The 12,636-nt window shown below is 40.1% G+C and overlaps 1 protein-coding gene across 1 annotated transcript; it reads left to right on the plus strand.

Moving 5' to 3' along the window:
• The first annotated feature begins 675 nt into the window (after positions 1–675).
• On the plus strand, positions 676–6,298 carry LOC131240502 (cyclin-dependent kinase inhibitor 5-like). The gene is made up of 3 exons (XM_058238765.1): positions 676–1,281; positions 4,442–4,645; positions 5,847–6,298. Exons 1-3 carry the CDS (start codon positions 857–859, stop codon positions 5,914–5,916), a joined length of 699 nt encoding a protein of 232 aa, XP_058094748.1. The 5' UTR covers positions 676–856; the 3' UTR covers positions 5,917–6,298.
• The last annotated feature ends 6,338 nt before the right edge of the window (positions 6,299–12,636 follow it).

Consider the following 12,636-nt stretch of genomic DNA (forward strand, 5'->3'; position numbering starts at 1 on the left):
GCTCAGCAAATCCACCTATTATTGGGTGATTTCCACCTGGCATAAAATAAAATAAAAATTCACCGAAGATTGTCTAAATGTGAAAAGAGAGAAATGTTGCATCACAGGTGAAAACCGTGATGAGGCGGCATCAATGAGATTCTCCCCAAGCGGACAATATGTCATTTTAGCATGCAATGAATGGGTCTGAAACATCACATGGTGGGGCTGAGCGGGTCGCAGATTGGGCGAGCATCGGAGCAGAGAGAAGCATGACATCAAGCCACGCATCCATGTACCCCAAAGTGCGCGGTTTTGCTGGGGGGTAGGTACTTGGAACTGCGCATGCGTACATCATAAGATGGGGGCTACATGTGGAGGTCGAATATCAACCACCGCTATAATAAACGTATGGCCCGCATGATCAGCGGTACCGGAGCCTCAATTTATTGGAGACGCTCATCTACGCGGCGCGATGTCCGCACGTGTGATAATCTATCGCCGCGCGAATCGCGGAGGGGGGCGGACTTCTCCCGCCATCCGTACCCACCATTTTCTCTTCTATTGAAAATATCGTGATAAATTGAGAACTGCAATCCTCCTTCCCTCTCTGCAAATAAAACCCTTCTCCACCTCCTCTCTTTCTTTCTGTCTCTCTCTCACTCTCGTTACCTTCTTCCATTTGGGTTTTGCTCTGCTCTCTCTCTCTCTCTCTCTCTCTCTCTCTCTCTCTCCTTTCATGTGGGTATAGCGCTCTCTTGTTTCCTTCTTTCTTCCATTTGGGCTCTCTCTCTCTCTCTCTCTCTCTCTCTCTCTCTCTCTCTCTCGCTAGTTCGCTGTCTGAATGAGATTTCATTAGATTAGGAAGAGAGAAGACATGGGAAAATACATGAAGAAGGCGAAGATCACAGGCGAGGTTGCAGTTATGGAGCTTACCCAGTCGTCTCTAGGCGTCATAACCCGAGCCAAAACCCTAGCTCTCCAGAGGCTCCAGAAGAACTCCGTCTCATCTCCTTCTTACCTCCAGCTCCGCAGTCGCAGGCTAGAAAAGCCCCCGATAGCTTCTGCCCCCACCGAACCCAAGAAAGCCAAAGATGCCTGCAAAGAAAACCCGAATCCTAGGCTGGTAGTGTGTTCAGCGAATTCAGGGTCTGCCACGTCTGTCATGCAGAGCTGTTCGGACAAGAACGCCCCTGCTTCTGTGGGGAAAGAGGGCTTTTCTAGGGAGGGATCGTCGGAGAATGAGGTCTGTGTCGAGGCATCGTTTGGAGAGAATGTTTTGGAGATTGATGGAAGAGAGAGGTGGGTTTTCTTTCTTTTTGTTTTTGTTTTCTGTAGGTTTTTGAAAGAAGCCCTTTTGGAGGGTTTTCTTTTCTTCTTTTTTATGTTTTAGGGTTTTAAATGCTTGGAGAAATTGGTTTTCTTTTGGTGGAGTTTTCTAAAATTGGCTATTTCAGAATCTATTTCGTATTAGGGCTTTTCATGTTTGAAAGAGGCTTTTGTGATATCTGGTTTTTTCCCCGAAGTGGGTACTTTCCAAGCCACTTCATTTTGTGTGTGTGTTTGTGTGTTTTATGTTGGGGTGCGTCTTGAGAGCTTGTTTTTGCAAAAGCCTGTTTTCTAGGATTTTGACATGATAAATAGAATTTTTCTTCTTCTTATTCACTATTAAAAATTGTGAAAGCCTTCTTTGATTAGTTCTTTTGTTTATTCTGATAAGGATTCTTTTGAAGATTTTTATTTTTTTTATTTTTTTTTAAATTTTTTAAATTTTTATGGGGGCTTTATGCATAGTTTTTTTTTTTCGTAACTTCTGATTTTTGTGGCATAGGTACTTACCCCCCCCCATGTTGTTCTCCTTGTCATCCTACATACAAAATATCCATAAGAAAAAAGGGGAAAATCCAGTTATTCATGTCATGTGGTTTCAATGTTTTTTTTTTTTTTTATTTTTATTTTTTTAAATTGGGGTCTAAATGTTCTTTATAAAAAATCTCCATTAAGGTTTGACAAAAAAAATAAAATATCTTGCTTAGTTGAGGTTATTCATGTCATGAAGTGTGTGGTTGTGTGTGTTGCTGGAACTCAAGTACCGTTAGATAAAGTTTGCCTTGTTTGCTTGTTATGCATGTAGGTAGCTTTCTTTACTTTTTGCTTGTTGTTTCTATATCGTTTCTGGAACATGGGTACTACTTGTATTGATTTTATTGAGAGGTTGCACATGTCTGAAAGATGTGTATTTAATATTGAGATACGGTTCTGTTTCTGGGACATGGGTACTGCAAATACACTGAGGGTTATTTATTGTACCCAAGTGGGTTTCTTCATTTGATATAAGTCACATAACTTAGATTTAATGTCCTTTTCTTGATTGTGGCTCTTCTATTGAAATCTCGTTTCCTTTTCTATTCCTTTCTTAGGTTTATTCGTCCATAGAAATGATTTTGTTTTAGGTTTATAACCCTTGAGAAGAAGAAGAAGAAGAAGAATAACAACTATTATTATCATTTGTATTATTAGCCATTGTTGTTGCGAGTTAATGTTATTTCTCTTTCTGAGGCTTGATAATAATAATAGTAATAATCTTAGGCAGTAACACTTATTTGTTTTGTCAATAGTAACAATAATAATTATTCTTCAAGTGTGCACTGATAGGAAGTTGCATATTGGGCATGGAGTCCACACAAATGGGGCCTTTGCATCGAAGATTCAGTGTTCGACCTCCTTATACATTAGATGTGGTTGTAACTTCATCTTTCTCTTAACTGTCTATTTGAAGGGGAAAGATCAAAGACTCAAGATTGGAGGGATTTTGGGTCATGGTCCATCCATGGTGGGGGTCTTTTGATCAAGAATGTGGATCATGGTGCTGCCGGCCCTTCTTGCATCTTCTTCATGTGCAATAGGATATTTACCACTTTGCGTGCAACATATTATTTGGCCTATCATTCATTATTGGGATTATAATAATCATTGTCATAACATTAAATTTACCGTTCTCAATGTTGACGTATTTATGTGCAATAGAAGTAGCAGCAGCTACTGTTGTTTACCACTGAGGAATCATTTGTCTGCAAGTGGAGCTTAGATAACCAGGAGTGGAATCACATGTTTGTGGACAGTCTGTTTGAAACCAGGAAAAATAAAAAAAACTTTACCTGGTTTGTGGAGCTTTTTAAAGTTATGCACTTATGGTTTAGATGCCATGGGGCAGGATCACTTTTATGTTTGATTTTCTACAAAATAATATTACTTGAAATAGGTAAAGAGAGACTATTTTGCTTGTTTTACTTGTGTAAATCCTTCTTACGAATCTTTGGTCTGTTTATGGTCGAAAGGAACAAAAACCAGAACAAGAGAAGCTGAATCTTCTTTATGAAAATCTTGCTTTTGAGGGTTAGCTCGTGCAAATTACTAGTTTTTTAAACTTGGTATAGTTCTTGATGGTGGTTATTGAAGCTTGATGGTACCTGCATATTATGCTGCTGCAATATTGTTTGATGCATCACAAATATTTGTCTGTGTACTGCATATAGTTCTTGATGGTGTTTATTGACACTTGATAGTACCTGCAGAATATGCTGCCACAATACTGTTTGACGCATCACAAATATTTGTTTGTGTACTGTGTTTTACTTGCACCCAGCTGGTTTAATGATTTAGGTAGCATGAAACCCCATATAAACATATACTACAGCATACACGTTTAAAGTGCTTTTTCCTGAACCCCTTGCTTGGCCTCTGGTTTTGCAGATCAGAGGCTTGTTAGCCCCAAAAGCACTGTTCCACATGCAACACATGTACCAACCTGGCAAGTGCATAAGTTGCCTCCGACTGTGAATATGATGTTACACACAAATCAGGCTAGTCCACTCAACAGACAGATGATTGGTCTAATGAAATTGCAAATTGTCCACAATTAATGTACATGTGTGGTGTACAACTTACAAGACCAGCCTGATTTTGGTGTATGGGGTCATCTTGATGGTGGGTGTCAGCTTGTGCAATCTCAGATTTGCCAGGCTGGCACGGGTTGTGTAATCATCCATGTGAGATGCACGAACCTCTTGCAGATCTTGTTTCTCTCTTGCTTTCCCTGTTTATGGATGTGTCTTGAAGGAACAAATTTTTTTTTTTTCCAGGGTTACGTTCCTTTCTGAAATCATGTTTTCTTTTTGTGTTATGCATTTTCTGAAACTAAATTTGGCTCAATCATTTGGAGAGCTTGAGTTGCATTGAAAATTTGTATTTCTGAGTTAAAAAAAAATCATGATTGTGGGTGTTGGGCTCCCTTATGGGTTATGTAGCATTCTAATAATAAAAATACATTTCGTAAGGATGATGAAAATACATTCCTTCAAGTTTTTCTCCACGAACTGTTGTTGAATTATTTGATTGTTTGAACAGGAATATTTGTAAGGTGTTTATTTTCTTCTTTATAATGATTTTCACATTGTTACAGGAACGTGAGGGAAACCACACCTTCCAGTCTGATAAGGGACTCGGAGACGCTAGGAACTCCTGGTTCTACAACTCGGCCTACAAACTCAACAGCAACAAACAGGAGAATACAAAATGCAATGCTGCGAAATATCCCAACGGCACATGAGATGGAAGAGTTCTTCGCTGGCGCGGAGCAACATCAACAAAGAATATTTACAGAGAAGTATACCATCCTTGATGATTCTGCATCGAACTGCTTATGCTATTTCACTTTATTTCATTTCTTTAGTTCTTTTTTTTTTTTTTTTTTTGAAATGCAACGTCTACTTGTTAGAACTAGTAAATCCTAAACCTCCCTTGGTAGATCTTAAAAAAACAAAAAAACCTCTTGGTAGTTATATGTGTGACCGAAAGTACTGATTACCAAGTTCGAAAAGGAATGGACTTCCCAACAAATGCCTACCAATATAAGCTTATACCAAATATATAAAACCTTGAATATTTATTGAAATGGAAGTTAGGTTCCAGATTATCTCTTACGGCAGTGTCCATGAATATGATGGGTGTTTGAAAATTTAGATGAGTCTACATGACTCGATGAGGATGGATTGATAGGGCAGCTATAGTGATTCTGTTTCAGAGAGAGTTGTGTATCTCCACCCACTGGAACAGAATGTTTTGGTTGTTTCTGTTTGTTTGCGTTTCCATTTCATACGGGGAAGGTTGTTTTGTTGTCTGTTCCAAAAGGCTCACCACCCAAAAAAAAAAAAAAGGAAAACAAGAAGAAGTCGAAAAATGGAAGACCCTCTCTTTCCTACAAGGACCATGGCATTTCACACCTCTCTAATAATCTGTTAGGTTGGGATATTGTATGTAGCTAACCTGCCCTAAATCAATTGATAGCATCCAAACTAGCAAAATCTAGAAATTGTTCTGGAAACATTCTGGTGGAAAGGGAAAGGATTGAATGTACAAGAACACATTTCTGGTACCTGTTGCTATATTGGTTCCTCTACCATTGCAGAAGTTTCTGCCAATAACAGAATTTGACTACTATGGCTAACTCCCTTTGTAAAACGTACAACTAATTGGTGGCCCATTTTCAAAAACTTGAAAATACTTCTATGAGTGCTCTAAAAACTCACCGCAGTAATAATAATAATAAAAAGCCTAAGAAAACAGAAGATGGAATGAGCCTTCATTTCTGTATAGATCCATGTACTGCTACCCACTTGGACTTGCCCCCTCTTGGAGCCTTTTAAGTCTGCATCATGAGATTCTGGTTGTCATCGCATTCAACCAGTGCCCCGACTTTGTGTTTGTTAGCGAAATGCATGCCGCGATAGTCAGTGGCTCTTTATTTTTTTAGGTGTAAATATTTATCCCTATTGCTGATGATGTCTGTTCGTGGTGAATGTTTGCAGGTACAACTATGATCCAGTGAACGACTTGCCACTTCCCGGCCGTTACGAGTGGGTGAGAGTGGATTTGTAAGGGACACTCCACTGCCTTCTTCTCTGTTGTAAAAAGGGGAAATAGAAACATAGGGTAGGGTAGGGTAGTGGAGTTAAATGGGTCTGTAACATAGAGAGAGAGAAAGCTCTTGAGTTACACTGAGAAGCAGTATAAATCCAAAAAGAAAAGAAAAGAAAAGAAAATTCCTTTGGTCTAACAAACAGATGATATATATAGAGAGGGAGGTGGTGGGTCCATGGGAAGGGGGTGTGTGGGTGGTCTCTGATAACTGGCAGATGGAAGAAGAGACTCTTTTGGGGGGGGTAATAGGAAAATCCCTGATTTTGTTCTCTTGTCTATACTTCTACTGATGGAACTGAAAAAGCTCTTTAGAAATAAATGTGACCCTTTTTTACCTTTCCTTTGTCTTTATTAGTGCAGCATCTCTCTCTCTGTCATTATTTTATGCAGTTTTTACCTATCATTTATTATTTTTTACAAGCGGTAAAAACAATGGATTGAAGATTCACTCGTGGGGACCTATTTGTTTTATCTGGAGAAATGATATATCTGCCCCCGAACTGATAATTCAACCCCAACAAGGGGTAGTTTTGGTCAAAAGCACTTGTATAAACAGAAGAATTTCGCTATGGTGTTGTTTCCGACACCACCCCAGCAGTGCTGTGTCATGTGTTGGGCGGATGCGGGGCCTACGTTGATGCATTTGTTATGTATCCACGCCTTCCAGTCATTTTGCCTGCTCTTTTTTTAGGCATGAACCCAAAAATGAAGTCTTCAAGTGGACCACCCTACAGGAAACAGTGGTGATTGAGCGGCCACAAATTTTGGATCAATCTGATAGTTGTATGGTCCCTTCATCCCGTCCACTTGATCTTCGAATCTGCTTTATTTTTGCGTTCATGCCTTGAAATGAGTGGCAAAACGGATGGACGGTGTGGATATAAAAAAATAAATACATCAGGGTGCCACTACTGGGCGTGGTGCTGGCAACGCTGCCTAATCCGCGTCCGTTGATTACGGACAGGTGTTCGAAATTTTCACCAGTCCGATCGATCGCATTAATGCTGGGATGGGCTAGCTATCCACCCTGTGGCCCACTGGAGGAACAGTGCAGATTATCAGGCAAGTTTGACACGTGTACGGTGAGGATACAACTGCTTTGAGCACACCCCTAACTGTTGTTTCAGTCGGTGACACAGTCACCATGCATTGAATCGTGTTTTACCTGAATCTGGTGTTTTCCTTTTTTGGGTTCTGCAAAAATCTGGTGTTTTCTTTTTATGGGTTCTGCTAACGTATACGTCCCTAAACGCACACAGGGTACCCTATTGTTGATCCGAACCATGCATTTATTCATACACCTAGGAGCAGGCCATGATGCAAAAATAATGCCAATCGGATGATCCTAACCTTCCGATCAGTAGCATGAGAATAGACAGTCAAGATTGACGGGAGTAACAAAAATCGTTATCTTGAGAATCTAGCAAATAGAACCAACTATCTATTTCTCATGCTTCTAAAGTAACACTCGTGATTGTTACTCATGATTCTAAACATTTGATTTATGACCTGTAAAGTAACACTCGTGATTGTTACTCATGATTCTAAACATTTGGTTTGATTCTTTCATCATGGCTTGCTTTAGTTGTATGAATGAATGAATGAATGGTTCAGATGGATGATAGGTGACCCATGTGGTTTTCTAATATTCTTTTGAGACTGCCTACTGACTGAGGTTGTAGACCCAACGTGTGGCTTATACAAGCCTGTAACGTTCCTGAAAACTTGATTAAATCAAAATTTGCAATTAGGAAAATGGTTTTCCATGTACACTCTTAATCAAAACCGTTCATTTGGGTGCATGAACATTCTGTGGACTAAGAAATTGCCTCTATTGGCTTATCCTAACCGTTAAACCTGTGGCCTGCGAGTGGCATTTGAGAGAAAATTAAAATGGTGAGGGGGACCTCATCCGTTGAGTGGTTCTGATCTCCTACGCATGCAACAGTGTCGGCCTTTCTTCCGGTAGAAGAGATTTTGAAATTTTCTTAAACCATGTTGTGGAAGGGAGGCTAAAGAAATCATGATTTTGAAGAAGTCTCAAGTCCCAACGGTTTGCGCAGGTTTATTGTCCACCCAAAGGATGACTTCCATCCTATTAAGTGCATGAGGCACTCAATCCGTCCAATAGGTTGGCCCCATCATGAGGATGACCTTGTGCAAAAATCAGTCATATCCATTAATCCAGTTAACAACATTTGTATCTTTCTATTTATCAATGGCTGAAAATTGTTTTCTATCATCTGGCCCACCTGATGACTAGATAGGGCTGATTTTTGCTGAAAAATGGTTAAATCTGGTTTCTTTTGTTCACTAAAAAATGTACATGGATAGATGGGGGACACGTGACGTGGTGGGCCCTGCCTGGATGGATGGCTGCCCAAAAATCACACGTTCAAATAACCCCGAGTCCCCCCCAACTGCTTCAATGGATGACTATTGTCTGATTAAAACGAGAGGAACATCCAACTGGTTTGAATTCTGGACTACCGTCCATCCATGATCGGTCCTCTAGATGAGTGGTTCCCTCGTGTCATCACAATTACGTGTGGATATTACTCCTACTGAAAGGCTTTGGTCCAATCCAAAGCTCACACTGTTTTCCATATAATGCATCTTGTCATTTTTTTTAAATTTTTTTATAGAATATCTGAGCCGTGCAAAATGTGGACCGCACTATAAAGATGACCTGTGGCGAAATGTGAGATGGTTGCATATCAGGTGAAATCCATGGACGACCGATTGCCTTACGTAACTTAAAGGTGTCACCTACCTAATGACTGGATTTGTCCCATTTTAGCCCCACGTGATCTTACGGCGTGGCCCACCTTTTTTCACGGCTCAGATGTTCTAAAAAAGTGACATATTGTTTAGCAGATCAGAAGGTATGTTGTCATATGTTCTTTATTTTCTAATGTCATCTGCAGATCAGCTTGAGGTTGCACCTGGGCTGTATGGGCTGGACCAAGCCCCGAGTTTTGGGACCATAAGTAATTACAATCACTTGAATCACGTGATTTTTGGGCCACATCATATCCATGATGTAGTCAGTGGTCCACCTAATGTGCGGGCCCCCTTCATGACCTTTAGTTTGAGTGCACATGCTATGATCATCACTCCCAAAAGGGTTTTTCTTTTATTTTATTTTATTTAAAAAAAATAAAAAAAATCGTGGGTCCCACTTTCTATGTTTTCGTTGGGTAAAAATGAATTTCTTACCGCTGTGTGTTTTATAGCAGCCGGTTGGTAAAGGAGACATTTTGTAGGTGGGCCGTTCTAGAAAACTACCCGTTTTAATTGTGGTAGGTGAGATAGCATTATGGATTTCTTTGGTTGATAAAGTCAAAAACAGCCCAAGTTTTCAAAAGAACATTGATAGCCTGCCCACCCGTAGTCAGAGCGTGTGACTCATCACTGGCTGAGCACTACCTGGGAGGAACACGCGTCAGATCCACACCGTCCATAACGTGTGGAAACCATATTTTTATTATGAATCTGAAAAATCAGTCCACAATTCAGAACATAGATGAGTCGAATGGTATAAAATCATGCCTGAAATCCATAAATTCACTTTGTGTGGCCCATATGAAATTTGAAATGTTCTGATTCTTTAATTATCCCTTCATCATGGTGGGGTACGTCAGATTAATGGATTAGATCATATATATACAACAGAGAGGAACCCAAGCAATTTGCATCCCCATCTCAAATGTTCCTGTTGATAAAACCACAGGAATTTTGAATCAGCCTCATTTTTGGGACCCATTTCAAAGACAGGATGGCGCAGCAGATGGACGGGGTAGATATTATACGCATGAAGTCGTCCATCCACGTCAGCGAAAGTCAAGCCCCCCATGTTGCTAGTAGTAATGCAGGCGTTTTCATTTTCAGTTTGGGACGGCGTGCGCACTTCGGTACAAATGGGACTGAATTTATCTGGGCCTTGGATTTCAAGTCCAACGTGAATGGGCTTGGGCATACGTTTAAGCCCATAGACTCTTGGAAGATTGGTTTGATATCGTCCGATATGATATTGTGGTAATTGGATTAGTGAGCCTCATGAAAATTACATGAAAATTAGGCCAGGTCAGTGCTTGTTGTGGTTGGGTGAGAGAAGCTTTTTGAGAGTCTGTGGACGGCTAAAATTCTTCCCTGATTATGGACTCTGACACCTGTGTAAAATCGAGGCCATTCATCTTGTGGGGTTGATGGTTAACGTGCCTCAATCTCTGTAGAAAGGCTATGGAGCAGAGAGGCGAGAGAAATGGTGGAGCAGAGAGGAGAGAGAAAGAAAGTGTTCATTTTTTGTATTCAATAGAAGTATGAGGAGCACGACTTGGCTGCTACCACAGTACACTATAGGGCCCACCTCCATGCATGCATTGTATATCCACGTCGTCTATATGTTTTACCAGCTTATTTTAAGGCCTACTCCCAAAAATGTAGAATATACAAATTTCAGGTGGACAATACCATAGGGAACAGTGGTTGTTGAACGCCCACCATTAAAAACTACCTAGGGTCCACCGTAGTATTTGTTGACCATCGAACCTGTTGATAAGGTCCAACACACCTGGATGATGAAAGGAAAAAAAAAAAACAAATATCAACTTGATCTAAAACTTTTGTGGCCCACCGAAGGTTTTTAATAGTCTATAATCACTATTTGTTACTAGGCCATCTGAAATTTGTATTTACTTTTTTAAAAACACATTCTAAAACAAAGTTGGCAAAACAGATGTACAGGGCTTGCCTAGTAACTCACTACTTTTAGGGTACCCAGTAAACTTTGTAAGGTCCACCATGATTTACGTATTTTATTCACTCCGTCTATCCATATTATCAGATAATTTTAGACTTCATCCTAAAACTGAGGTATATAAACTATTCAAATGGGCCACATCACAGGAAACAGTTAATTGAACGTATACCATTGAAAAATGCTTGGGGGGCATGGAAGTTTTGGATCAAGCTTATATTTGTGTTTTCCATTCATCCATGTCTGCGTGATCTTATGAACAGGTTGAATGACAGATAAACATCACTCTGGGGCCTAAAAAGGTTTCAACGGTGAAAATCATTATCCACACTGTTTCTAGTGGTACGATCCACCTGATCTTTAGATATGCTTCAATTTTGGGATCAACCCCTTAAATTAGATGGAAAAATGGATAGACGGCATGGATAGACTACATACATTCAAGGTGAGCCCAACTGAGCAACTGAGTTTACTCGGTACGATGAGAGCTTACTGAGTAACACAGTAACGCAATCTGATTTCATTGAAGTGAGCCCTACAGTCAGGCCTGCACGCACACATCGCTGGTTCCCGTAGCACGCTCAAGTATAATATGGGTGACCTAACCCTTATAGATAATTGTCACAGCTTAGAATATCTCCGGAGCATACGCCATACGACACTCGACCCACAACCTCCCTTGGGGTTGGGTCAGCTAATCACCCAAATGTTGGCTATTTCAACTTAAAGAAGGGAGCTAGTGATAGAGACTTTGAAAAGGATTATATTCCACTAAAACTCATATAAGATAAAATTTTCTTAGGTGACTAGCAAACGAGAACCCTTCCTTTAAATAGATAAGAACCTTATGACCGCTATACATTAATGATATTTGGTAATTATCTAATGGTTAAGAATATCCTGTAAATATACTAAATATTCTACACAACATTCTCCCACCATTGAGTTGCACCTCCATTATTGTCTCTACACCATCCCTCACTCGACCCCGGCAAGTAAGAAGCCATCAAGACCCGACACTAAGTCCAACTTGGTACCTTTCCAGCATGAATGATACATCTCGAAGAGGTCCTATTTCGGTGGGACAGCGGTTCTAGACAAACTACGAATCAGAACAGTACAGTTATTGAATGGGACAACTGACTTAGCCTGAGAAAAATGTATGGTTGGGAAAGAATGAGAAATGGTCCTTATTCAATCCACTTGTATGGGCCACTTGATGACTTGGGTTGGATTGATTTTTTTTTTAGGTCAGAGCATTTTCTCAATTGACTCCATCTGATGAATGACCTGACACGTATCTCTCACGTGTGCTATATTGGCATCACGTGGCCTCGTTTTCTCTCTTTGTTGGTTGAGTGCTCTAATGAAATGTTTTAATTATGTATGGATGCAATGATCATGCATAGAGGACAGTGGGACCATGTATGATCATGTAGGCCATGCATTGCGCTTGGGATCCTGCTAATTTTCTTACTCGGTTTGGCTTTTGACCCAAACACTAGCCAGCTGGTTGGTATTAAAGTTCTGTAGGTCCTAGCACGATGTATGTGTTTTATCTATGCTGCCTAACCGTTTGGTCCGTTCCATTTTGGGCATGGGCTCCAAAATAAGGCATAGGACGGAAGTTTTGGTAACATGATATTTGTGTTTTCACTTTACATAAGCTGTGTGACCTTACCAGTAAATTTGAGGGCAAATATGATCAATCTACATGACTACGTGAGAATGATTCAATTTCTATGAATCAATCAACCGGCTAAAAACTTTTTAGAGGGCCCTAGGAAGTTTTTAATGGTGATACTCAATCAACGCTGTTTTCATGTGATGTGGTCCACTTGTAGTTAGGATCTTCTTTTATCTTCATACTCATGCCTTAAAATAAGATGAAAAAATAAATAAATAGCACGGATAAAACA

The sequence above is a fragment of the Magnolia sinica genome, chromosome 3 (genome assembly GCF_029962835.1).
Source record: "Magnolia sinica isolate HGM2019 chromosome 3, MsV1, whole genome shotgun sequence".
NCBI classification, from domain to species: domain Eukaryota; kingdom Viridiplantae; phylum Streptophyta; class Magnoliopsida; order Magnoliales; family Magnoliaceae; genus Magnolia; species Magnolia sinica.